The following is a 27,999-nucleotide window of genomic DNA, read 5'->3' as shown; positions in this document are numbered from 1 at the left end:
TACCTCTCCAGCTGTAGTGTGAGAGTTGATTGTAATCTTACAGGAGCCACCACCATGACAATAAACTGTAGATGTCATTTCCTGTCTGCTGATCAGAGCTTCTATTTCATCCCGCGATGGCACAAACTCTCTGCATTTGTTTTTTTTGAGAGATTCGTAAGTAAAAAGTGCGTATTTTTCCATTTCAGTTCCTGGAAACTGGTCACGAACCCTGTGAGACAAATGTTATTACTTTAAGTTGCCAGTGTGTGAAATAGAAAATTTACTCATTTGAGAATGGTTTTTTCCTTAAAGTGATAAGGTATTTCTGTATCCAGTATGCTATTTAATTAGCACAGTCAAAGGTTAATCTTCACTGTCAAGGAAAGCATCCTAAAGTGTGTTTTACTGTGGGATAACTTACATACATTAATCATTTTATTCTAAAAACCTAACGGAAAGCAAAAGCTTATAGCATTAACTATAGGAACCTTGTAATAATTCAGATTTGACAGCAAGATAACCATAATAATGTTACTGTAATCAACTCTCCTTTTTGTAATTGTTGAATGAAGACAAAACTGCATTGAGGTAATACAGAAACAAAGCAATGAAACAGATTTTTGACTACTCACTTTTGCAGTAGTGTCACTTAGGATGCTTGATTTCTATTCCTGATTTTCTTACAGATTCTCTCTAGACCATACTGTTCAGCAGTTACTCTTAGGAGTATTCAGTAACAGCTTTAATGAACTCAGCTCTAATTATTGCAATTTTCTTAACTGGGAGGCTATTTTATGGACTGAGTTAAATTGAGAAAGTGAATCAGTTAGATTGTTTTAATTTTACACACTTGGATATAAAGTGATTGGTGTTTTTCACTATATTTATTTTGATTGAAAGGTATAGCTTCAATACGAGCATTTTACAAATATTTATAAAATAGTTTAGATTTAGTAAAGTGACTTACCAAGTCTGTGTACTAGCACAAATACAGACATAACTTTTGAATTATTGAGAACAGTTTGTTTTTAATGGACTAACTTTTCTAATGACACTTTGCATTCTTCTGATGCATTAGAGCAAGAGGAACTCCACATTCTAGTTAATGCTCAACTGTCACAAATGAGTTGTTTTTTTTTTTTAACAGTCATTATCATATTAAAATTAGATTTACAAGCAGACATTTTTACCTTAAATATAAACATCATTATGTTCTTTTATGTACATGATGCAAGCTTTATGAAACTAAACAGGATGAAGAATTTTTAACAGGTTAATTTGGACAGTTAGGAGTAGGACCTGTGTGCAGTGGCTGTAAGTCATTTAAGCAACTTTATACAGTTGCTTAAAGCTCCACTTTTGTCAACATTAAACAATGCATTCAGTTTAGTGGGACTTTGCTTGATTCTTCAACTGAAAATAATTCCAGCTAGATCAACTCATACACCGCTTTCTTACAACATTTTTTTAGATTTTTTTGGATTCCTCATTTGGCATAACCAGTTCACCAAGTTGAATGCATCTTCAAGTCTCACCTCAAGATGTCTAAACACTCTTAAATGGAGGGGGAAGAGAGAAGCAATGAGTGAAGGAACTTTGTCTTGCTCAAGCAGTTTAAAGCTTCTCACCTTTTGAGATGGAACTTGAGGTATTTGAGGATGCTGCGACTGGGCAGAAATGTGCAACTCATGCAGGTGAGTATCTGCCAACTATACAGGTTCCCCACGCTCCCAGGGTTAGGTACTTTATTGGTCTGCTTGATGAGCTGACAGTAGAGCTCATCTCGAAGAGGTCGTAAGTCATGCCCGGTTTGGAGGATACCTTGAATTATAGGGATGGGATCAGACATAGACTCTAGCTGCTGTAAAGAATTGAATATCTTGATGGCTTCGTCCTGCAGAGTGGTGTAGCCCTTGTCTTTCAGCACTACAAAAGAAAAAAGAAGGGTGTTTAGACTGAGATATGAAAGAGAAAGCACTAACTCAGGCTTAATGTAGAAATTGTTTAGTGAAATTCTGTGACCCTTCTTATGCAGGATAGTAGATGGATCTTTTCCATTTTATATCTATGAAATAAACTTGTTTTGTGAGCTATTTTGCTATTAAGATTTGTTTTGAATTTAATGAAATTTTGAAGTTTCTGACAGCATAATTTAAAATGTGTATCTTACTTGATCAGAGTTTTTTGATGGAAAAACTTCCTTCCAGTGATTATACTGTTGAAGTGTCTATCACTTTTTCACTGTCACAAGAAAGTACAAAGCTGATAAGGTCATAAGCAAGATAAAGCATGATTGTGTTATGGAAGGTGACAAAGATGCCAGACATCAGTTTTGTCTATGGCAGCAGCATTTTGTTTAAACCCAAACAGTGCTACTAAACTAAATCATTGTCATGATAGCTGCAACTTGCTTTTCAAGTGCAGGACGGGTGATTGTTTTTTGCACTACAGTTTATTCAGCATGGGCTAATGACTTTCACAATCTACTTAGAAGCACCATGCAGTGCTGAGGTTCAAGGGATGGAAGGGATTGCTATGATGTCTGAATCAATTAGACCTATTGCCCATCAAAGCACAAAACCATACATATGTATCTTACTATGAATAAAAATTTTCTAAGCTGACATTGTAAGATTACCAAAAATAACTGGAGTTCAACTGCAACTCCAGGCAGTAGCCCAGCATCAGCCCTTCTATGGAGCAACATTTCGTATGGGAAGACTTTGGCAAGACTTCTGCCTCAGAAGGAAATAGCCTTTTCTGTCCATGGGGCATACAGAGCATCTGTGCTGCACTCGCACATGGGACAAGCAACTCAAGTAATGGGAAGATTAGACCCGTGTCTTGCCACTGCACAGGAGGAGGTAGGGGAAGAGAAGGAAAAGGTTTCTTCAAGCATTTTCCTTTTCTTTGTCGTGTTAGCAGCAGGGTATCATTTGAGTTATTAGGAAGTATTACCCGAAGTATCTTAGTTTTTAATCATCCATGACTTCCAAGGATGAGACTTCTGATCTGATTCATCTCTTGTTTAGTAAGCAGTTTCAAAATAACATAAGCATATTAATTTAAGGACACCAAATTCACAACCAGCTCTGAACCATTGGTTCAAAACACCCTTCTAGCTTAGTGCCTTTTAACATCCTTGGCTCAATCACTACTACACCTGTTTCAGGAGTAATGTATCATTACTTTTTCCAATCACGTCTACTTAAATCTTTTTTTATATATATAATGCTTTCTACCACATATGATGAAACTTACAGTTGTGGACTGGAAGTTGTGGCAGCTGCAGCTGATGGGGTAGGAATGATTTGAGAAGGGGAACATGTTGTTCAAGGAGACTGAATGAACTAGGTTTTGTTGCTTATTTTAGGCTTCTCAAACTTGGTCTGCTTAGCTGGGTTGGAAGTGAGGGTAACAAACTTGTATCATAGCAGCAATAGCAGCCTTCCTTTCCTTATCACCCATGTAGAAGCAACAGCAGCCTATGGTTCCATGCTAGACAAACTGCTATTCTCTATCTTTCATAACAGAACAGTGAGACTTGTTTATTCATACTATAAGAATATATATTTTGCTTACTGGTATTGCACTATAGCACATGGACTGAAAACTCCTGTCCTATGGTTTAGTCTATCATAGGGAAAAATGTTTGTTTCTATAACTGAAAAACTTACAGTTTAGATTGATGTCCCCATATGGCAGTGGCAGTAATGGCGAGTGCAACGGATGATGAGTGTAACGGAGAATAGGGTTTCTCTTATAAATTTGTTCAACCACCTCAGCATTTAGGCAGTTTTCCTGTTGGGGTAAGAAAAAAGCTTAATTTGGGGCCCAGCATTAACAGTAATACAATACTTAGTGCCTGTAAGTTGGCTGTAGAAAAATTAGTCATTAATGTTAACAACGCTATCTGGTGTTAAATCCAGTTGTGGGTACTGTGGCTCCCATGGCACTCTGCATGCTATGAATGCTCAGTGGCTGCTGACCTCATGCCTTGCATAAGCTTACCTTGTCTGTGCACTAAAAAACCGCAGCAGAGCTGCAGGGGACAAAAATGCAGTTTCATAAAACTTTTTGAAATGTGTTTTCATTCTGCAATTGTTTTTATTCCAGTCTTTCATAACTGGAATTATATCAAGACATCTGTCTTTAAGTTTTGTTTAAAAATGTTTCTCTAGCATAACTAATCAGCCTTTTCAGTTGCAATCTAAAGGAATTACCATAACAAAATAGTCCAGAAAAACAGCTGCTGCAAACCTGATGCACCCATTCTGCCTCTGACATCTGAACACTGTTCTTAGTCAAAATTTGTCAGATGTGTGAGAACTGTCTTCTGTCACCTATGAACTTCCCTACATTTTCTCCTGTTCTAAAGAACAGTCTTCATATTCTTGAAATCTAGGATTTAATATGTCTTTTCCATGGGGAAAAGGGAGGACCTACTATGGGAAAAGCTTAGTAGCTGATCTTACCCCTTCCCCCCTTTTTGGTCTCTCCTGAGAATCATCATCCTGAAGGGGGACTAGCAGAAATCTTCAGAAAGACCTGGCTGGCTGTGCACGCAGTATCTCCAGAAGGACCATAAAGCAGTAAGCATTAATTGGATACGTTTGCCATTACTCAGAGGCATGAAATGCTTAGGTCAAACTATTCTAGAACAAGATTTGAAACATAGTGAAAAAACATCACAGGACCTGGCCAGTCCACATCCTGCCATGCCACTTACTGTGGACATAGCCAATCAGGTCTGCTAACCCGCAAATTTCCACACTGCACTCTACTGCCTGGTATAGCAGCATCTGTTAAATTACACAAACAAGTAAAGCTTATTACTGTTTTCAAGGAAAAAAAGTTATCCTTCTTTCCCTTCAAGTTACACTTCATATTTTGTTCTTAGACTGTTTTAATAGAAATTCCTTTAGCAGGTGAATGACTACATTCAGGTTCTGCAATTTCAGTCCATGTCACTGTGTGATTAAAACTCACATTTTCTGCTTGGCAAAAGGAACATAAAAAAGACTGATTTCAAGTATCTAAATAACCCTTCTTTCCCACCCACCTCTGGTTTGTTCCTACCTTAATATCCTGAATAAGTTGCTGGGTTGGTGTATCAATTGGTGCTTTTGTGTCAATCACATTCTGGATGGCACTTGACCAACGAGTAGCCTCATTAAGCAATTTTGTATAGAGACGGTAACAGTGTTTGCGTCCGTATACAGTTACATTCCAGTAGCCTAGCACAACAGTAAAAATCATTCATCATAAAAGGTATATCTATAAAAATACCACAGCTTCTAGCTAAAAACAGGTGCAGTCTCATCAGACCTTGACTGCTGATTTCTGGGACCTGCTGGCAGTTTTTTTTTTTTAGGAACTAAGAAGTTTTACCAGTAATTAACTATCCTAAAACAGACTACAATTGTAAAGGAGAGAATGAATGCAGAAGGGTAATATCAGAATATAGCCACCAACATGCAGCACTCCATTTTATCCAGTGATCATAGTAAAAGTGATCAAAACACAACACCATGGAATGCTGTTAGCTCTGTGTGACTTGCAGGCCAGTCCTTTTCCAGTCCTGTCTGTAAAAGGACAATATGAGACAATCTTGTGTTATATGCGAGAGTCTTGCAACATCTGTGGCACATACACAAACAGACATAAAGCACATGCTACCTGTTCTATAAGAGTCATTAATTTCACACAAATGAAGTGGTAACTATGACAGGAAGAGCATTTCAGTTCATCTTATTTCTACATCATTGCATAGGCTTTTTTATGAAGCAATTTCAACTAAAGAAAATCTATTTAATCTTTCACTATCAAAAACCTCTTTGAAGTGTCAGTGACCCCGATGAGGTTACACAGGACAGTCAGCCATCACTTCTCATTTGCAAACAGCCACATCAGAATTGAAAACCAGTTTTGAAAATGCACTGGAGAGCTGACTCAGATGTAGTATGTAGGTTAGCACAAACTGGACTCTTACTTGCTCAACCGTATACTTGCTCCACCAATGTTAGTCTTCAGAGCTCCTCTGCACAAAGTTATGTATGAGAAGAGTGCTACCCATATGCCTTTCCCACGCCTTTGATGCATAGGTATTCAAGCTACCTTACCACAAGTGTCAGTCTGAGGTAACTTGAATGTCAGTAAGAACAAGTTCTACTACTGTATACATTATTACTGCTGCCTTTTGCCTAGTATGTCCCTGTAAAATGCCTCAGTGACTTAGGATTTGTTCAAATTTGTTCAAACTGCCACCTTAGTACTCCATTTAAAATATCTTTATGCACTGTTTGTTGCATAAATAGGTAGGTCAGAAGGCAACTGAAAGCATATTTGACAAACACAAACAATTACCTGTCTCTTTGAAGATTTTTTCATCAGGTGGGACTACAGAGCAGAGGCTGTTTAGGACCAGCGTACCCAGTTTCAAAGCATTCTTCTCAGAACTCTTGTAGTAGTCCAAAGAATTGTGCGTCAAAACAAACCAACGCTTCTTTAGTTTTAATGAAGACATCTTTGGGTTGTTTTTAACTTCCTTGTGTAGCCATCCTGTTAAAGACAATTTGAATCACACTTCTTTATTTTGCAGAGTTGGACAAAATTAAATTGCTAAAAGTTAGTTGTTTACTTTTTACAACAAAAATATGCTGTGAATTGTTCAGCCCACATATTAAACAACTTTGAGTAAAATTCTCAAAAAATGAAATGTTTAAAATACTATATAAAATCTGTATGACAAATTTTCAACATTGTTGTTTACCCAGAAAAATTGTTGTTTTGTGATCATTACAGTGGCTTCTTACATAGCACAGTACGACTGTAATTTCAGATGTATTTAATTATGAGTAAACTGCACAGTACAAGGTAGGGATCCAACACTGCCACACTATACTAGCATGTTTCACAGATTGTAATTTGGGAACAACCTCTTTCAAGGTAAATGGATCTTACTTACTTTGATATTGTTCCACTCAGTTCTTACCTCTCACAATGAATTCTTGTCCCTCCACTCTGGTGTCCCCCTTTGACCTTTGCAGTAGGGTTATCCAGTGATGCATCTCTTCAGGAGTATCAGCATTACAGTGAAGAACACGATTAGCAGTGATGATCACAAATGAATTGGGTCTATGAAAACAAATGAAGATTGAAAAAGCCGCTACAATAGGAGTATGTACTGTTTACCTCACTTGCCATAAGCATAAACAGTCTCCACTGTTTGCATTTTCTATTCAGACAAATACTGTGTAGCTCTAAACCATTTATTTCAACACCACTAAACCTAAAAAATATTGGGCATTTGAAAAGACTTAATAATGCTGGATTCATACCAAAATGCTAGGGCTCCAAATGGTGGGAAAGTTTACATTAAATTGCAGTTTGTCCTTTCTCAAAATAAAACCGTAGTGAGAAAAACCTCCAAACTTTAATCAGCTTTAGATATGAATCAGAACTGTATTTCAGGGTCAGATCTATTTAAAGTGTCTGCTTCAGCAGTTACATTAGCTAAAACCAACTACAGAGGTCCATAATGAAGCAGTATGCGAACACAGATTCTTTTCTTTGAATACAGTGCAACTCAATTTGCAGACACTACAATCTATTTTTAATGAGAGTCTGGCTTTCACCCAATCCTACACGAGCATTCACTGAAGCATGAAGAACTAGCCCAAGTGAACTGTGTTGATAGCTCTCTGGATTAGAGGGGCAGGTTTTTCAGTCTACAAACCACTTGCTTTAACCCTTTACTATCAGAGAATGGGATAAAGAACAACATTAATAAAATGATTAGGAGTTAAAATCAGAAGGGTGTGTGTGGGGGGGGGGTTACAGCAATCCAAGCAACATATGAGAAGCATGCAAGTAAGTTCTAATGATGTGAATAAAGAGAAATAAAAAGCAGCAGCATCCTTTGGATACCTTTTATAGAAGGGGAGGAAAAGATTATCTACTGTTGTGCTCATCATTGCCAAGAAGGGTAAGGAATGATCAGAGTTTTGGTCACATTCACATTGGAGAAAGAGTTAAATTATTCAAAGAAGAGTGGTGGAGAAGGAAACAGGTGGAGATGTGAACTGAAAAATTCTGTTGACTGTATTTTAAAACCAGGGTGAAGAAAAGGGACCTGTAGACTGAACTAAGTGAAGCACACACTAAAAAGCTGGATAATATGGTATCCAAAAGAGATGTTATAGATAAGCTGTAGCAAGAGAATTGAGAAAGAACACAGCTAAGGTAAAAACTAAGATTGAACAAGCTAATGAACAAGAGGTTACGATCAAAAGCATCCAACTTTCTGGGTTCCCCTTCCTCCTCCCCAGTTTAAAAAAAAATGATGGAAGACCATTCTTGGGATTCTTTATGAATACAGAATCAAGGGTCTCAACTCAGTCTCTCTCTCTTGAACTTGCAATTGTGGGTCCATATGTGTCAAGACAAAAATACTCTATTGCCTATATCAGACAAATTATCTTCATTTCGTAATTGCTTACAGTTGAAAATCCTTCAATCTCTGATTTACATTCCTAGACTCAGAGAATTAAAAAAATTAGCAAATTTACAAGAAAAAAATCTGTGTGAAAAATGCTTTCAGGAGAAAAGTCTTTCTAACTTAATATTTTGAAGGCTTTGCACATTTTGTATTATACTGTTTAGGAAGCCTGGGCTTATAATCACAACTACTTGCAGTATCTGGATTTTGGTAAACCAAGAGAAGCCAATTACTTAAAACCGGTTGTTTCACACATTTGCAATGAGGAGACTGGAATGAACTGTTACAATACAAATAATACCTGATAGCCAGTAACCTTATAACTAGAGTCACAGCCTGGACCCAGATTACTTTTTATCTCTTAGTTCAAGAACTAAGAATATCATGACCAGGTTTTTGATGCTGCATTGTCTTGTTATATAAAAAAAACCCTACACACACACATACTGTTCTTATTCTAGGAAATAATTTTCATCCAAGTCACTATCCTAGTAGAATACACCCTTCCTGCACAAGAAGATGAATAGCAAAATGTTAGAAGAATTTTTATGCCTACCGCATTACTAAAGGAAGAGAAAATAGGCTTCTCTTTTCAGAAGCATTACTTGTATAAATGAAAGACATACTTATATTCTACCTTTGGATCACTTTAGTAGCAAAATTGCTGAACAGTGCATATATGGAACAATGTCAGGGAAGTTAGTGAAGCTCCCACAGAAAAAGTACAAAATTCCCACTTTTCCTGTTTTAATACATGGTGTTTGATATTATCAAAAGGAAGGCAATAATGAACCATTTTCATGCGTAGTTGGTCAGTAGAACATGGAAACTGAAGTATAAAGCATCTGATTTTGGCTAGAGAGAGGAGAAGAAGAAAGGAAGTTACCAGACATGGTTCTGACTTACCTATCTGGATTGTCAGCAGCACAGACAGAATCAATTAGTCCTACATCGAGTGTACCCTATAAACAAATATCAAACCAGAAATGAAGGAAGACATTTATATTACTCACTGTACACTACTCAAGAGATAGGTGAAAGGAGTAGCAGCTTTGATCACGCAAAATGAGCTGCAGATTTGGGCATCACTTTCTCCTATGCATTAAAATTGCAGAGAGGAAAAGCAAAAAGACTCAGATTAACAGATCCAATAAGAGATTATATTTAGTTAAGTTGAAGGCAGCTCAAAAACTACTCTTACTTTTCTGTGCTTCCAAAGCTGCTTGAAGTTTTGACCTGAAAGTGCCATTCTGTTGTAAATAGCATCCTCTCAGAACAAACTTATGAAGTCATTAAGCAGAAATTTTTATTTCCCTTGCTTGATAGTAGGTTTTACATTTATCATATTATTCCCAGTGTATGTTGTATAACATGATAAATGTAGGATTGGAAAAATCTCAAATTTTTGCTCTTGGGTTTTTAATTTACTCATTAACTGTATCTTTGCAAGACTTCAAACTCAAGTGTACACTGTGGTTTGACAGAGAACTGGACCAGAAAAAAATGAACCCAACACACTCTCTTTTTGTCAAGGTGAATGAAAGAGGGAATAAGAACTCTGTCCCTCCTCTTCTGTATGTACAAGGCATGGGACTTGGAGCCTATAATCAGTGTCACAGCTACCACTGCATTTAAGGAAATCTAGGTTGTGACTGTCAGAAGATATTCAAGCCCATGTCCCTTGTTTTCTAAAAATATTTGCTTTGGAAAGTTCTTCAGATCTAGACTTACCACAGCATTCTGTGGATTTGCCTGCTCATCATGCATCTCTCGGATCTCTTGCTCGGTGGATGCATGGACTTGACTCAGTACACTAAACCACTGGCTGTGGAGAGAAAGGCAGCAGTGTAAGTAAAATATTGCTTATGCCTTTTGTCACCTTTGTTCTGCTAGACATCTAGCAGGTTCTTCAGGTTTTTGAAATTGCTTAAGATCCCTGTTGTCAACATGCATAAAAGCAGCAAGACTTTATGTCCGTTCAAGTAATACTGGATACTAACAAGCCCCCTCAGATCTCCCCTCCAAGTTCATGTCATAACCTTCTCTCTGAAAACAAAAACCTTGTATAAAAAGTGGCATCTTTGAGAAAACTGGCAGTAATCACACTGAAACACCCGAATGATTAGGAAGTATCTGTAACACATTCTACACATTTCATCCGAAAAACCTAACATCACTAGCTACACACATAGCCTTTAATGAGACTCGCAACCTTCAAATGATAAATTCTGCTGCACTGATGATGCGACTGGCAATAATTTCCTACTATGATATTTCTGCAAAGACTGCCTAAGTCCATCAAATCTTTGCTACAAGTCCAACTGAAAGGGGAAAAAGAATAAAAACCCCAAGCAACTATCTCTACATTTTTTGTTCCCAATGAAACACTGGAACATCCCACTGCTAGAAGGACTGGAGTCAATTTGTGCCACTCCAGTGGCCTTGCATTTTCACCAGGAGATTAGCAGAGAGGTTTCCAGTATTCCAACACCTAGTGCTGAGCAGTAATTGCAGTTTATAATTCCAACCACACCTTCTGCTTCTGGGAAATCTCTACCCTCCTGGCACTTGTATATGATAAAGTTCAACTGCTCTGAGCAATCCCACTGAAATTTGAGGGCAGAGCTTGGCCTGTTTGGCAGGTTCCTGAATGCCATTCTTTGAGATATGAATTTGCCATTCTAATGAAAGCTACCTGGGGCCAAGTTTTCAAAAGGCTGACAAGCCCAGCTTTTAAAATTGTCTCCTCACTTCTCTGCAGAGGGTTCCTGCCACCACCAGTGAGAAAACAAATGCAAAATTACTGGCTTTAAATATAAAGCTATCTTTTCTGCAAGTGCTTATAGCCACAGAATTCACGCCTATAAAACTAAATTGCTGCCTCCTGAATTCCTGCATTAGGAAGGCAGCTGCTCACCATGACTCTGTATATCTCTGGAAACCAGACTGTCAAAGTAGCTAGAGAAAACCTGTGTAGTTAGTCAAGCAGTACCACTGCTGCCATATCATCCTAAATCCTTCCTAACAGCTTATGTTTTCATTAGAAATACCACAATGTGTGAAGAAAAACAAAGATTCAGAGTGCCTGACAGTAGAAAAGAAGATGAGAATATACTTAGTTTTGATTTTTTTCTCTCAGAAAAGCTCTTTTGTTAAGACTCAAGAGATACCCACAGACAGGTTGTGCATGACACTTTCTTTGCTGAAAGGACTACTGACATAAGACAAGGTCACTGAAAACCCCTTAGAATGAGGGAGGGATATCAAGATAGAGGAAACAGTGAGCTGAAGAACCTAAACCTCAACTACCAAAAGATTCCCACAGATTAAATTCAGCTTTCCTTTTGGGATCATAAATTGCAAATCTATTTAAAAGTCAATCTTTTATTAAACAAAACAAAACAAGACTTCATAGCACTGTATGGACAGTTATTAGTAATTTATTACTGGCTTTTAAAAATAGTTTTCCTAATTTCATGTAATCTTTGTGTAAACAATGAAAAAGAAATTCAGTGTGGCACTCTGTAGAAGACAAAGACAGATTTTAGTCTCCCTTTGTTTTCTTCTCTCTCAGGGCTGCCCTTGTTTTTTTTCAATTGAGTCTTAAAACCCAGGAATATGGAAAAAGAGAGTCTGGGCTGAAAGAAGTAAACCCACAAGAATGGCTGCCCATTAAAACATTATTTCTTTCTTCAAATAGACTTCCATGATCAAAAATTTTTTTTTTTTTGATTTTCAGGTTTCTCTCTTTCCATTCATTTGATCAAAAAGCAAACTCAGATCATTCCCAGCCCAAGTGCAAAATAATTTTTTAAAGGGAAAAAGACCTTTAGATGAGTACTTCAGTAATTGTAAAAGGAACTAATTCTAGATGGTCTCAGTAGCAGGTTTAGAACAAACCAACACAGTCCAATAATTTTGTACTTCATTTTTAACAATGCCAAACAGTTTTGAGGCTTTGACTTAAGCCCATCTGCAAATCCTTACACATCACCAAGACAGGTTAAAGTTTTTCAGGAGGACTGTGAAAAAAGAAACAGTAAATACTCCAGTAAAAAGCAATTTAATCTGAATTGCATGTATTTTGTGTACTATACACAATGACAGTGACATACTCCTCCTCCATGTTTAGGAAAAAAGAGATATATATATGACAACAGACATAAAAGTCTTTACACTGGTAATTTGCTATTGGTCCCTGTGGAATCTTTATCAGGGATTGTACAGAAGTTTAATGGAAGATAAAATTTTAATTGAATCTTCACTTTTAAACTTAATCACATCACACAATAATATTAACGCTAGAAAGCTCATACTTATTTTGAGTGTAATTTTAAGGATGCCTAAAAATGAGTAATGATTCTGCATTGTAAGCACTGCTAAATTTATACCCAGTATCCTGTGATACAGGAAAGTATTATACCTATTAAAAAAAATAAAAATATGAAGCAGCTTTCAAGGCTCCAGAGCAAAACTAGCTCAGGTAATTTTGACATAGGCATCCTGTATCTGGCCTTGGGGTAGCAAGGCAGTGGGTAATAAGATTTGATTACTGAGTTCATTTCATTTAAATACTTGATTTTATAAATGAGAGGCAAGTATGTTATTATCTCACAGAAAGCATAGTGTGGGTTTTTTTGTTTTATTTTGCTTTTTTTAAAGACACACTACAACCTATCAGACAAGTTAAGCTTGCTCCTCACCTACCAGCCTTGTAATTTCCCCCTAAAGTTTGATATGGATCTTTTAGAAACAGAAGCAAGGCCCTTTTTAAATCAGCAGAAAGGGCAACACTGTTGCATGCTCTTCTCATTCATGAATACGCTTTCACCCTAAAATCCATGGATCACATTACAGCTTTCAGCTGAAAAGAGTTTAGGCTCTGCATAGGCAAACAGATCCCAAGCCTAAAGAATAGTACTTTATTTCAGAGATGACAGGGTCTTAAATATTGAATTAATCTTTTATGCAGCTAAAGACAGTCAGGGTAATGCACAAGAAAAGCAGCAAAGGCAGATTATTGCCTCTCTTCAGACACACTTATTTCAGGTAGTTACTAGTAATAAATGGGGAAAGCACACTCAGCCAAGTTCTAGGCAAATTTTCGTTGACAGTTTGACTCTTCACACAGGTTTCTTTTCTCAGCAGGCATTTCAAAAAAGTGTTAAATGCAAAGTATTTGCCTCAACTTCAGTATTTTTTTGATAATGGGCAAATAAAATGAAAAGCATGAGTCAGAATGGCATGGAGGTTTAAAAAAAAAAAAAAAAGCCTAATTATTTTCATACCTTGCATCCTCAGGAGACTCAGCAATCAAATGATAGGTCCTATCACCCATTATTAGATCAATACCGTTTTCTTTGCCTGTATTATCAACAATCTCTCTGAAAACAAGACAAACAAAGATTTAGTACTAGAGATCTTCAATGTATTTTGAAAATGCCATTTCCCTGAGAAGCTCACAAATCACTGATACTTAAAAATGACAGCAATCAGCATTAAGCAGGTTCATTTGCAGGATGCGCAGTGAGATCAGTTCACCAAAGCGTAGTTGCAGTGTTTTCTGCCTATACATTACAAGTATTGAAACTGTTATGAATGTCACTATTCAAAGTTAACTATTCTGCTAGTGTTTTAACAAGAACTAAAGAAAAAGCATTATCAAAGCTTGAAAGAGGCAAAGATAACCAGAGCTGAGAAGTGGATTCATTTATGATCTCATTGCATACCTAAGTGATTCTAGGAGTGGTGAAAGGAAAGCTATTAAAGAATAAAAACAAAAAACAACAAACCCCTGATTAGTGATTCTGTGCAGTTAGGAGTCAGTAGAGACAATTCAAAAAATATTATTCTCAGAAAAAGCTGAGCACTTGTCTTCTGAAAAATTACACCTTTCTGATTTGCAGTTTGGACATCTAAATACTGATATATTAAAAATCATGAACTACAAAACACAAGATTTTTAAGGAGTAACCTAAGTATTACATTAAATTTGGAAGTTTCTAATGGAAGTTAAGATTTTGCTTAAGCTTAAAAAATCAACTTGTTTTTCTTTCTGCTGCTTTACTGTATTTGTCTGAGGCTTATTATTTCCTTCTTAATTAGCTATACTTCCTTCTCAGTTATACTATTCTCATAAATCTCTCTCCTATCTACAATGTTTGTGAGCTCTGTTTATCAGCCTCATGAGGAAAATTTCTTTATTTGCTATTAAAAAGGTATCATTCCACTTCTTATTATTTAATTTGGCTTCCTTCTTCCCAATGACAGTGTCTGCAGAGTACATCCCAGTTGTGAATTTTAAGTGAAGCAGCCCAAGATTTACTTTATGTGAATAGGATCCCTAATATGCAGTGGTGAAGTATGTAAGAAATATGTCAGGAATGTGCTCAGTGAATATTAAAGTTACCTAGAAAAACTATTGCTTATTTCTCATAACATACAACTCTTTAAATACAAGTAGCTTTTATTTTGGTAATTTTAGGTACAAATACTCATTCATTGAACCTACAGTTCAAGTTAAGTTCAAGAATCTTTGCATGACAATTTTAAAGATAAGTTCAACAAAAAAAAAAAAATCTCCAGGCTACAGTCAATGAAACTATATAGTGACAACAAAAAAGAAGGTTTAAATAAATTAGAAAAAGGACTAAATAAATGCTATGTCACATGAAGTGGTCAAATTCAGCTGCAACAAAAAATTTGTGGTAGGAACTCAGTCTCTATTCAGAGATTTACTTGACAGCCAGCTGCCCATTGCTTTTACACAAGCAAGTCAGGATGCTCACTAAAACTATTTATTTTGTTTTGCTTGAATCAGGTTCAACCAAAGACTTCCAAATAAAAAAATTAAGTTTTTAATTTAGGTTAAATACTCTGTTAAATTAACAAAATAAAATGGATAGTTGCAGTTCACAAGGAGCAGAGTGAAATTGAGTGTTACAGACATTCCTACTTTTCTCTACCAGAACCATGAAGGATAGCTTAGGTACACTTTTATGCAGAAATGAGACTACCAACAGTAGCAGGCTCTGATTTTTGTTAGATGATCCACGAATTCGTAAAATGTACTGACTGTTTAAAAGGAAAAGTACTATCCCTTTAAAAACTTCTTTTTTGATGCATGCCCCAAGAAGCTTAAAATTATAAGGCATAAGGAATTTTGCTAGCAAGACAAACTGTTAAATTACGTTTACTAATTCTAAATTTTTGAAATGAATATATGCATTTTAAAGACTTTTCTGTCAAACTGCCACAACTACTTCAAAGATGTAAAGAAATCATAAATTAATAGACAAGATACAAGCTGACCCATGCTAGCTTAAATATATTCATGGCCTATTAACTCCACCCTCTCCATTCTAGGTTTGCCTATAGCTACAGTCTTGGCAACATGCCCCAAATTGCCTTTGGGATCATTACAGGCTAAGAAGGGCCTCTAGTCTGAGAGAAAGCATAGATGGGTTCATTATAGCTGCAATTTTCCCAAGTATTCAACACTGGCTTAACTTCAAGCGCTCCGTGGACTTAAGAGAGAGCCAAGTAAAGACAATGCTTACTTTCAAGATCTTTGTCACAGATATGCACATGCTTGCACACATACAATTTGAAGTCAGGGCATTCAACATGTCACCAGATTAAGTCCCAAGAAGCATTTAGCAGGAACTATGACATATATAAACACATATAAACCTACTTGGCTGTTCGAACATCAATGGCACCCTTTAGCTTTTCTTCGCTGTCATTTTCAAAGTACATCAACCTGGACTGTCTGAGAACAAACCATCGTTTCTTCCAGTTCCTTCTGGAAAGCGTAGATGATCCACCGCCCTTTTTGTGAAGCCAGCCCTGCTTAAGTGCTTCCTGCTTGGAACGAAACCAAAGGAAGGTCTCATCTTTCAGGACACACCAGCGTCGCTTCCATGTGTTTATTAAGCCACCTGGCAAAAGAGACAGAGGCTGGTTTATAAGCAGTTAAGACAAACAATTTTATTATAAACCAGAAGCAGTTAACAAACCAAGACTGGAAGATGCTGATCAATAATTCTGCAATTAATGTGAGTCTCTGCTGTAAGCCATGAAACCAAAGATCTCATTTTCACATATTCTGAAGACCACCATATTGCTTGCAATCTAAAGACACTTAAACTATAAGATAGTCTTACTGCAAATGAGAATCAGATCTTCAACACTATTTTCAATATATCTCAATGATAATCTAAGAAAAGTTAATGTGTTCAACCCTTTCCTCTGTCTAATTTTCTTAAATACTTATGGTTAGTAAGAGGTAAACTCAAACCCACAAAATCTAAAAACCTGTACTTAGAGTAGAAAATACACTAGTGTGAACTCAGTCATACCAAAGTACCTATACTGTTTAACTTCATGTGAGGTTTGTAATGGTAGATAACACAGCTTGTACTGTAGTTACATCAGTCATAAAATCCTTAACCAAACCATTTTACTCCAGTCACTCTGCCAAAACTTATTGCTAACCTTATCAGAGGGTAAAAGCCATACTAGTGAAGACTGCAGATATTATTTTTCACACAAACATACCTACGCACCCATTCATCACTGTTCCAATTCCATGAAAATCAAAGTAAGTTATGCTGCAATGATGGGTAGCATACAAGAACTCATCTAGATTATACATTAGTACCACTCATCAAAGGTAAAACTAAGAATCGTAACCAGACAACACCTGTGTATATTCTTTCAGAGACTTTCGTGCCCCTTTGCTATACAGGTGCTCTTCCAGTCTTTCAGATCCCAGCTGAAAGCCCATCAAGGTCAGTAAAACTGGCCCATAATGCAGAATGCTGTCTATGTTACAGGTTTTCAGGGCCAGGAAGCAACTTTCCTCAAAATTTGCTACAATTTGACTTTGGGAGTTATTCTGATATATTTGTACTGCATACTTGCTCCATTGTTCATGAGCCAGCAAAGACATAATATGAAACAGAGGCAGACCAAAAATGTTAATGTTTCTTTGCAGAGGAGAAAAATACTGCCAAATGCAGGTCACTGCAAGTAACTTAATTTTAGAGCAGCTCTCTCCAGACTTTTCTATTGCTCTTTGAAAAATCAGAAAATACCTTAATTCTACAGGAATTGGAGTGCAAAGTGTACTTAACGTTTCTGGCTATTTTGTATCTTGAGCCAATTCTGATTCACCCAGTACCTTTCATGTACAAAAAACTGTGGAAGTAGGGCAGGCTGACACAGCTATAGACTGAATCCCTCCGGTAGGAAAGTTCATCATCTGTATCAAACCTGGAGTCGAAATCTTCTTCACTATCTTCAAACTACAGAAGAAAGGAACAAAGGTGAAATGATCTTTCAGGAAAGAATTTAGAGAAAATAATTTTAGAAGTCTTTAGCCAAAACATTTATGGTATATTCTAAAGAACATGATTCCTAGCTGTGTTTTGTCCACTGTACTAAGGGGAGTACGCTTTAGTAAGTGGAATGAGTCATTGCTTTAAGTTAAAAATTGAGAGTGCTCAGCTTTTTGCAGGCTGTCCTCTTTAATTATACACTAGCCCTAATTTAATATAACAAATCTATGAGACAGTTTTGTAGCTGCTCAGGGAAGTTATCCAACCCAAAGAATCAGACGTTAGCTAAGTTTCTGTTCTATTTCTCTCTTTCTCTCTCTCTCTGTCTCACACGCACACACATACACACACACACACACACAACCATGAAACACAAAGGAGTCTTCAGTAGAGACAATTAAAAGTGTTCTCCTCAGAGGCAAAAACCATCAGCTTATCCCAAGGACCGTGACAGCTAAATCAAGATAGTTCTTTGACTGGATTTCATTACCTCAACTGTAATAGTCATTTTAGGGTTATCATTTTCCTTAGAAATAAGTCAGTGTTGCTGAAATACCCTTTTTCATTTGACCAATCATATAGTCTCATAGAAGTATTGTGAGGGTGGTAGGGGAAATCATATTCTTGCAAAAATATTTTTAAGAGTAAAGCCCACAGTATGTTCAGTAAACATCACTGAAGAAGAGCTCTTCAAGATGAATGTGTGCCTCAAGAATGCCATTTCAAGAATTTCACGACATTTGCCATCATGTGAAATTTATTCACAAAGTAATATCAATATACATTTGGCATTTCAGGGATTTCTGCAAGCAGCTTGTTCCGTACTGTTCCAACTTGCATGTATAACCAAAGACACTTTTTCTGAAATCATTTCCCCCCCATGTCCCTCTCTGCAAATACACAAACAAAAGAATTTTGCTTATGAATTGCATCCAAGGCCACACACAGAGGTCCTTGCAAAGTTAACATGCAGTTCTGCATTAAAACAGATGGAACAATATACTTGCATAAGCAGAGTCTGGTAAAACTAAGGCACAATCAGCATTTGAGCTGCTTCTAACTCTAATGCACTCACCCCAGTATCATCTAGATGGCAACAGACAACTATGCCCCAGTACGGTGTAAGCATGTCTAACCTTATACAACATAGTCATTTATAGGAACAGCTACAATGCCTAGAGTTAACCCTCATCATTTTCAAGGGAAAAAAAAAAAATCAGAAAACTTGTATCAATTATTAGATAACAAAAACAAAGATACTTACAGAAGACTGAGCTCCTTCAGAACTAAATCTGTATGCTCCAGAGCTATTGTATGTCCCCACTGAGCATCGGTAGTCAGGGGACCACTGGCTACTATGTGAATTAGAGAAGGTCACACTGCTACCAGAAGTAATAGCACCATCTTCATAATCATCTTGGTCATAATCATAGTCTCCATCAGGAGAAATGAGTTCCACAGAATTCAGGGGTCTGCATGATACATTTTCTGGCATGCAGTATGTGGATTCACCACTTGAAGAGTTGTGGAGACTGACTGAATCATGGGTAGGAGGTATAACCATGGTGTTGCTAGGAGCAGGAATTGTTGGCACCACAGTATCATTCATGTAGGGATCCTCTTCTGAGGAATCATCACTTGTTCTGATGCCACTCGTCCTTTGATCAGAATGGCCATGCTCACTTGGATTGGGCGAATCCTTAAATGCATCATCATCAGCTTCAAAGCCTTCATCTACCTCCTCCTCAGGATATGGCTGGCTGAAGTTAAAATTGGGCTTTTCACTGCATGCATTCCCAGTCCATTCAGTGAGCTCCGCAGGATACCCGCTGCCCACAGACAGTGACCTCTCAATGTTTCGGACACATTCATCAATCTCATCAAAGTTCAGAGATTCAAGAAACTCCTGGGCTGCTCGACACGCTTCATCCTCAAGCCGCCTGAGTTCCTCGTCTCGGAGCTGCTGCAGCCTCTGTAATGAAGCCTCTGTCAAGGACAGCTCCTGCTGCTCCTTCATGCGCTGCAGGTCTTCAATTTCTTTTTCCAGACGCAAGATTTCTTCCACTTGTCTGTTTTCTTTCTGCTTCTCCACCTCTTGCTTCAGCTCTGCCTCCTTCTGGGCTTTCTGAATGGCAGCCAGTTCCTGCTGCTTCCTCTCTTCTTCAGCCTACATTCGAAAAGAAAAAAAAAAAAAAAATGCAAACTCAAGATTCCTTATTTTGTTGTTACTAAAGCACTATACTCCAACCATGCTGTTCATTTAAAAGGATCCTTGTCCCTACATAGAAAAGAAAAGGAAAAGAAAAGAAAGTACAATTACTTTTACTCACAGACACTGGAAAACTCAAGTATGTGCAGAAAGTTCAGTCTTTGACAGAAATTAAACGAAGCATGAGGTGAAAGAAATTTCCATGCAAACAGCTGTATCAAGTTTCCTTTGGCTTTATCTGCCAACTACTGTAATAAGTTTAGCTTAAATGCCATAGATGCCTTTTTTTTTTTTTTTTTTTTAATGGCTGGGCTGAGATACTCAAATAAACAGGATGGCAGAAAGCATTAAGTATCATTTACCTGCTGGGCAAGACGCTCTGCTTCTTGCCTTAGTCTTTCCCTAGAAGTAAAGGAAGAAAAGAAAGTTAGCAAATCAAGCTCAACATAAGCTCATCACATACCTGTGCTGGGCCAATAGCTGCATTTACAGAGATCATTTGCCACATAAAAAGGAAAGTCAAAAATAAGGTCACCAAGCATATGTTTATGAATATGAAACTACCATGATAGCTACATGCATCTTTCAGCAATAGAAGTAACGATTTCCCAAATCACTTATTTTCCCTGAAGCAAAGGCTATTCAGATGAAACTTTATATGGCATAGATAGGAAAGAGTGATGTAAGAGTGCTTACTGTACCTTTCTTCCTCCTCTTTTCTCCTTTCTTCCTCTTCCCGCCACTTCTCCTCTAGTCGTTCTCTGTAAACACGTCGAGCAAGCTGGCCTCGCCGCTGCTTCTGAAGGATTATGGCTGCTTTCTTCAGGCAAAGGAACCTTCTCCTACCACAGAACGCTCTGCAATTCTTCTGAATCACAACCACGTAGTAAAGAACCTTTCTATACCGCTTTCTGAAAAAAAGACAAAGCAAGTTTCTAAGGAAAGAAGGATCTAATGGAATGGTCCTGAGAGGTCCTGCCATGGTGACCTGCGATAATGAGCCAATAGTGGTAAGACAATTTATTATTTCTAGCTCTGAGACTTTCCCCATTCTAGCTCACATTCTCTTCCTTAGGAAAGAGCTTCTCTCTCATTTCTGTGAGAGAGCTATCTCCATCTTCGTTAAGAAAATGTAATTACCAGTCTTGCATGTTTTTATACCCTGACAAGAAGGTTCTACAAAGTACAGCTTGTGTGCGCCTGTGGAGAAAGAAGACACAAATATATCTATCCCACATCTCTGAAAAGAAAAATTAAAAACAGCAGCATAGTTTTGTCATTAAAAAGAGAATTGTAGTTTTTGTGTAACATACTGGTCAGAATATGTAGACAAGACTAATATGTACATGAAAAGATATTATCTCATTATGCAAACAAGTTTCCTTAAGCTGTCCTCTGCTGATTTATAGAAAAACTAGAGAAATAAACAGATGGGATGAGCAACTCCACCTAATACATAATGCATGAAGCCAGGTAAACAAATAAAACCAGTTACCTAATATCATGGTTCTTTAGGTGCCATGGAGCTATATTTCCTACCACAATCAAATACCATGATACAATTATATGGATACTGGCTGACCTCCTATCTCTTATACTGTCCTATTTGTTACGTTAAAATAATTCAAACTCCATTGTATTTTATTTATGGGACTGGCAAAGACAACAGCTGGTATTTTCAAAAGCCACTTTCAAGATTTGGATGCCTGGTCTCTACAAGAAATTAAGAATTATGCCAAAAGTATTTAGCTGCCTACCACCTCACCCATTTATTCAGAAGCTTAACTATTAAATATTCTCAGCTAGTTACTTACCGGGCTGCATAACCTAAGATGTGTGCTTGGATAATCATTGCTGCCTTGGTGACTTCCACCTCTCGCTGTTTCTCCAACTTGTGTTCCAAGGATTCACGGAGAAAAACCTATGCAAGAAAACATTTGGCTTAATAACTTGTGGTAGTGTCTCATGTAAAGGACAGACAAGGTACTGTCAATGTCATTCTGTGCAAAGTCTGAGCTTCAAATTCAGAGTTAAATGTATGATTTCCTTAACAGAAAAGAAAAAGCAAAATGTTTTACTCTTAAAAGAAAATCCCTGCACATGTTCCTCTGACTTTGGATTTCAGTGGGAAAATCCTGATTATGGCAATAGAAATTTTAATTAGTAGCAGGAGGTTTCCAAAAGCAACATAATTACTGGATTCATTAACTAGACTTTCCCACCAAAGAGCAACACAGGCCAAAAAAATGGTAGGACTTAAGGTGAACATTCTCATTTGAGGGATGGAAATAACACCCATGGGAATTCAGTGGCTTCTCAGTAAGAGCAAGTTTCCACAACCTTTTACAAGCCTCATTCCTTCAAATGCCATTGGCATAAACCTGCAGAAGTAAACAGAAATGAGAGTGGTTTCATATTCAGATTGACTGGACTGTCTTTTCCTGTCATTATACATTGATACAGCTGCTGGGGCCAGATACGGCCTCACAGATGTGCAGCCTCTTGCAGAAGAGCTGCTCCCCAAGGCCTTCTCTCATCTGTGCTTTGTCAGCAGTTCAGGAAATGTCAGCCACTTTCTAATACAGAATAGCTGCAGTTCCTCCAACAGATGCAACACTTTTCTTCTGGCTAAAACTGAGAGGAGTTAGAAGTTTATAGAGGCACAGGTGCCTCGGTTAAGAGTGATGACAGACTATTTGTGCTCACAGACCTGGGAAGGACAGATGAATTCTCCTACAACATACCACCTACCAACTCTCCAAGCCAGTCTCTTTAGCAAGGTTGAGAAACCTGGATTGTTCACCTGGACTAATAGTGCTAAGCATAAGTAACTGCAAGCATAAGGCTATAAGGGATGAAAGCCTATTTGTCCTAAAGCATGGACTCCTAGAGGCATGTTTAGCATAAAGCATTAAAATAAATTGAGCTAAACCAGCTAAATTTGCCTTAAATGAATTAAACTGCATTTTCAGCTAAGCAGAGGAATTGGGGATGCAGTTATCCCCTTCCACTGGCACTGATCAATGTATCTCAGTTTCTGTTCTTTATTGTACCCTCACGAAGCGGTGAGTTATCTGCTTTTTTTGTCAATGCTTTTTCTCATTCTCAACATTTACTTTTCAAAGGATGAATTCTCTGGCACCAGCTATGAGACAACAGCCTGAGATTCTGCTGCATAAGACATGAGTAGTTGGAAAGATATAGTTCAGTGACACTTTGATTGTCTAGGATCAGAGGCAGGCTACACACCACAGTGTGGGGATGAGGAAATCACATGGACAGTGTGGGCTCTGCTAAGGCAAGAGTGCTGCAGTTGCTACTGCAATAGACCCCAGACTCTATTGCAGGAATGCCTCCTTGAGTTTTTTTTTTTTTTTCTTGCTGTGAAAACAGAGAAAAACGCAGCCTTTTGGGAGTGTTGAGGTGGAAAAAAGGTGTAGTTTTTTCCCTCTGTGTTTAGGGGAAAAAGCCCAACATCAGTTAGACCAGCAGCCCTCCTGATGAGGGGCACAATTCTGAGTTCTGAGAGTAGCTAAAAAGGGATTTGATTTTGCAACACATAACACTAACACTAACTTTACTCATGTATAAAAAATAGGCTGTGATGGAAAAAGCCTTCTTTTTCACCCAGTAGGCAATCTTTCTTTGCTTTACACACAGGCTTTAAAAACATACTGAAATTCAGATTCAGAAAGGCATTTGGCTACTTCCTGAGCAAAAATGGGTGTAAGCACGTACTAAGCACAGACTAATGCATTTTCCTGAACAGGTGCATTGCAGCTAGGCATGTAAGAACAAGGAAAATTCACACTGAAAGCTAATCATCACAGTGTTGTTATTACCCTCTTTCAAATGACACGGGCAGGATAGTGCACTGCACTCTCTTCATTCTGAAACCAATGCCCTCTTGTTCTCTTCTAAAATAAGCTATTCATGGAGACTCTTAAAAACATGCACACAGCTCCTGGGTGCAATTATTCCTGGCCCCAGCATGGGAAGTTATAAACAGAGCTCTGACTCCTGCTGAGGTCCTGACAAGCACAGTTTGTTCAAACAATTTGGGGTTCTCATAAATGTATTTCCCTAAGGTTCCAAAGCACTGTCTGGAGTCTAAATCATTTGAAATTTTCTTGGAAGAAAAAAAGATGCAGGTAAAGTTCAGGTTGTCTGGAAGGACACATATTGAGGTTTCATGTACCTCAGAAGACAACTCTCAAAGCTGATACACTGAGAGCTCAGCTCTGTCATACAAATACTGGGTAAAATGCCTCTCCAAAATTTCATCCATTGAGTAGATGCCATGCAAGTGGATCTACTAGAATGAATGGAGCTCTTTGCAGAATGGAGTATTACTTCGTGTGCTAGATTCTTCTAAGAGTGATAAAATCTAGCAACTATGTTTTAAGCCCTGATCCTCACCAGTGCTCATGTTCATAAGCAGTGGTGTAAAATTCAAGGGAACTCTTTCTCCATGAACAAACTCACCAGTAGGCTTAAGTGCCTTAGCCAGCAAATTCCTTAGCGCAACTATTAGTTGTTACTATATGGTTTCAAGAGGACCAGCAGGAGTGCTCAGCTTCTTCTAAGGTGAAAGGTAGTTACCATTACAACTACAACTCTGCAGCTGTGCAAGCTAAATCCTGTCCCAAAGCTTTGTATAAGCAGCAGCCATAATATGCAGTCAGATTATTTTACCTTATTTTTTCCAAGCTGCCATTCAGTACTTGTGTTGTCATACAGACGAAGGAGGACAGCACACTTCTCATTTAAATCTTCAGGCAGAGTTAAGTTTCTCATGAGGACTTTATACCTGGCAACCAAAAAGTATTTTTATTACTTCGTATAAGAGAGAGTTCTAGTTTTGCCATTTCTTTAGATTTTCAATTTATTCCTCAACAGAGAAACATTGATAATGATGCCCATGACCCACAACTGATGTGTATAACTCAGCCTATTTACCTTTTATAAAAGTCTTGAAAGGGCCTTCGGACTGGGAAGCCAGCCCTTCGAATCCTTACTGTTTCCAACATCCCAGAATAGCGCAGCTGGTTAAGCACCAAAGTCTGATCAAACTGGTCTGGCATCTAAAATAAGCAGGTTCAAAATGAGGTTTTTAATAGCAATGGTCATCACCACTATCATTCTACAGTATTTGTAATGGGAGATGTCAGGAGAAATAAACAAAGGGCTATATATAAATCTGAAATGCACAAATACTAAAAAACTAGCTACACAATTTCTTAAGCACATTGTCAGTTCAAAACACATAAAAAGCTATCTACAGGATGGAAATAAAAAAATATTTACACAATATAATCTCCATACTTAGAGTATTTACAGCCATTTAACCCAATCAGCAACTCCTTTCCTTTTCTGTTAGATTTGCTAACCATTGCTATGCAGAAAAAAAAGATGGAAAAAACACAGGATAGCTAGGTCAGTAGCTACAAGCTTGATTGTTTTGGTTTTTTAGCAGCTGAATTTATATTCCCTGAAGATAATGCCAAATGTCAAAGATACTAATCTAGTGGTATGATACCATTTAAGAAAAAACAAAACCAAAAAGGCAGAAAAGAAGATTTCATTAATTTTTCAAACGTAGTGACATTTCATCTTCTATTGATAGTGATGGAAGTTTGCTAGTGGTAGTTCAAAGCTTAAATAAGCTATATTGTGAAGAGTTTCTATTCTCTACTAATTATGAACAGCAGAAATATTATTTTCATCTGTAAACAGAAAAAAAACCCTGCTTATGTGAAATGAGTTTCCTTTAGTTTGCATGGAGGTCTTCTAGTGTCTTTTTTCATTGAGAAAATAATCTCAACCACTCAGTCATGAAAACCTGCATATGATCATCAGTCATGTTCCTATTCAAGCTCTTAGGATCCTCTAAATCACCTGTGCTTTTGCCATATGCTGAGATAAGCCAGCCTCAGCCACAGCCACACAAAGCTACTCAAGTTAGTGCTAATCACTATCCTGCAAAATGCTGACAACTCTGATACTGAAATAACAACACATGTAAATACACTGTTCAATTCAGCAGCCCAACAGTCCACCTGAACACACCAATTTACCCTCCTGCACAATGATTTGCAGGATTAGAGTACAGTGCTTAATATTTTGCAAGAATAATTCAGAAGGCAGGATCTCGAAGATATAGTTAATGGTTTATACAAAAACTGATCTAATGTCCACCGCAGTCAGTGCAAGTTCTTCAACTAATATAAGAGGCATCAAGATCAAGCTTCAAGCAACTGTAAATCAGAGGGCTCTTCCATTATTAGTAAACTGTTTTTAATCATGCTTCTTGTTCAATTTAGCAAATAAATGGCTCCCCAAAATTTTAACTTACCAGAAGTAATTTTTGGAAACCACAGAATCAAAAGTTAAACTATCCAAACTAAACTTTTCCATCGGTGCCTGTTTCTGCATAAAACAAAAAACTCTGTGCTAATGATAGCTACTCTGATTTGTCAGTTATGCAACTTCAAAAATATCAACAGATTAGCTTCTAACTCCCTCCTGTAAAAGGTAAATGTCTAAAACAAAATGTTGTGATTGTCTTCTTTTCATTAATTTCGTTTCTGGAGCAGTGTGAGTTGGGAGACTTCTCCACATGCAGCAGCCCTTCTGCACAGAGCTGTTCCCGAGCCCTGCGGGTGAACAGCTCCCCGGCATGCACCACTCCACCACCAGCAAAAGACTTTTCAACCTCCTCCTTAGGTGCAGAGGCCAAAACTCATTTGGAAAAATACCACCAGCCTGACCTTTCCTCCACAGTTAACAGCACTGAACAAAAATGAAAACAATTTGTGTTCCAAAAAGTGGCTGGTCCCACGGTGAGCCCTGCCCTCTCAGGGTAATTAGCGACGTGCAGCTGCAGGATCTGATCCTGCCCAAGCAGGGGGAGCAGGGGCTGTGGAGAAATTCAGCCACACCAGCTGCTACTTCTGTCCTCCCAGTGAGATGGGTGCTTGCATCCTAGGGGGACTTGGGAGCTACATAAACTCTGCCACTTTGGCCATTGTTAGAATAATGGTCTTGTTACAATATGATTTATATTTTGTTTCCACACCTCCACATATAAAACATGAGCATTCTCTAGTGAGGGATAATTGCCTCTGCAGGTGATACAGATGCAGATGACACTGTTTTTCTTGTCATTAACCGTACTTAATTTGGATTTCGCCACCACTTGTAAAATACACCACAAGTAAAACTTTTATGTTTGACTGAACATATTCTAGGGCACCCTATAAATGTTTACAATAAACACATCAGTATTGTCATGATTGAGACTGCCAACAGTGCTTTCCATAAGTGCCCAACATATGGCAGTTGTGCGTGTCAGAGAACTAGCCTCGCAAAACTGCAGTTATGATGGACACGCACAAAACCTGCTTGCCTGTCTCTACACAGGTGACTGATGATCCCTGAAAGGGAAGGGAAGGACTGAACACAGATGCACACACAAGCCAGGACGAAGAACGAATTCACTTTTGCTCTGTATAACCCAAGGCTGATTTGCGCCACAAACTGACACATGGCAATACATCTTTTTTCTTTGACACTATACCTGCTTTTAGTCTTTTTACCTCTATACTTATGGGCTCAAAGGGTCACATTCTTCATGTGACTTGTAAAGACAAGAGCATTTTCAGAGTGGCAAGGTGAGGAGGCAGATGCACAGCTGGGAGTGGGGATACACCAAAGCCAGGCAAAATTTCAGTGACGCTACTAATGCCTCTCTCGGGAGGCAGCCTTTCCCTCCACAAGGGAGAACCTCCTGCTTTGAGAGCCAGATCACCACAACACTACCTAATCCTTTTATTGCCAACCCCAGGCACTTAAAAAGTCAAAAGTCAGCCACAAGACGAGTCTGAAAGCTCCTGTTGCTTTTTTTCCATTCTTTTTATTTCCATCCATGTTTTGAGCCACAAGGGAAGAAGAAACATTTTCATGAC

The 27,999-nt window shown here is 37.9% G+C and overlaps 1 protein-coding gene across 1 annotated transcript in view; it reads right to left on the bottom strand.

The window, feature by feature from the left end:
- The window catches only part of MYO10 (myosin X), a 181,320-nt gene that overhangs the window by 6,684 nt on the left and 146,637 nt on the right, over positions 1-27,999 (bottom strand). Inside the window, exons 20-36 of the mRNA XM_067290985.1 lie at positions 24,992-25,116; positions 24,728-24,842; positions 21,847-21,953; positions 20,734-20,943; positions 20,395-20,434; positions 19,088-19,990; positions 17,667-17,790; positions 16,179-16,422; positions 13,771-13,866; positions 10,214-10,307; positions 9,389-9,444; positions 6,977-7,119; positions 6,349-6,543; positions 5,062-5,219; positions 3,660-3,783; positions 1,611-1,908; positions 4-211 (exon numbers count right to left, since the gene is read on the bottom strand). Coding sequence (XP_067147086.1) covers positions 4-211; positions 1,611-1,908; positions 3,660-3,783; positions 5,062-5,219; positions 6,349-6,543; positions 6,977-7,119; positions 9,389-9,444; positions 10,214-10,307; positions 13,771-13,866; positions 16,179-16,422; positions 17,667-17,790; positions 19,088-19,990; positions 20,395-20,434; positions 20,734-20,943; positions 21,847-21,953; positions 24,728-24,842; positions 24,992-25,116 — 3,240 coding nt within the window. The remainder of the gene's footprint in view (positions 1-3; positions 212-1,610; positions 1,909-3,659; positions 3,784-5,061; positions 5,220-6,348; positions 6,544-6,976; positions 7,120-9,388; positions 9,445-10,213; positions 10,308-13,770; positions 13,867-16,178; positions 16,423-17,666; positions 17,791-19,087; positions 19,991-20,394; positions 20,435-20,733; positions 20,944-21,846; positions 21,954-24,727; positions 24,843-24,991; positions 25,117-27,999) is intronic.

The sequence above is a fragment of the Apteryx mantelli genome, chromosome 2, assembly GCF_036417845.1.
Source record: "Apteryx mantelli isolate bAptMan1 chromosome 2, bAptMan1.hap1, whole genome shotgun sequence".
NCBI lineage: Eukaryota > Metazoa > Chordata > Aves > Apterygiformes > Apterygidae > Apteryx > Apteryx mantelli.
The sequence above is the reverse complement of the archived record's forward strand: the minus strand, read 5'-3'. Positions and strand labels throughout refer to the sequence as shown.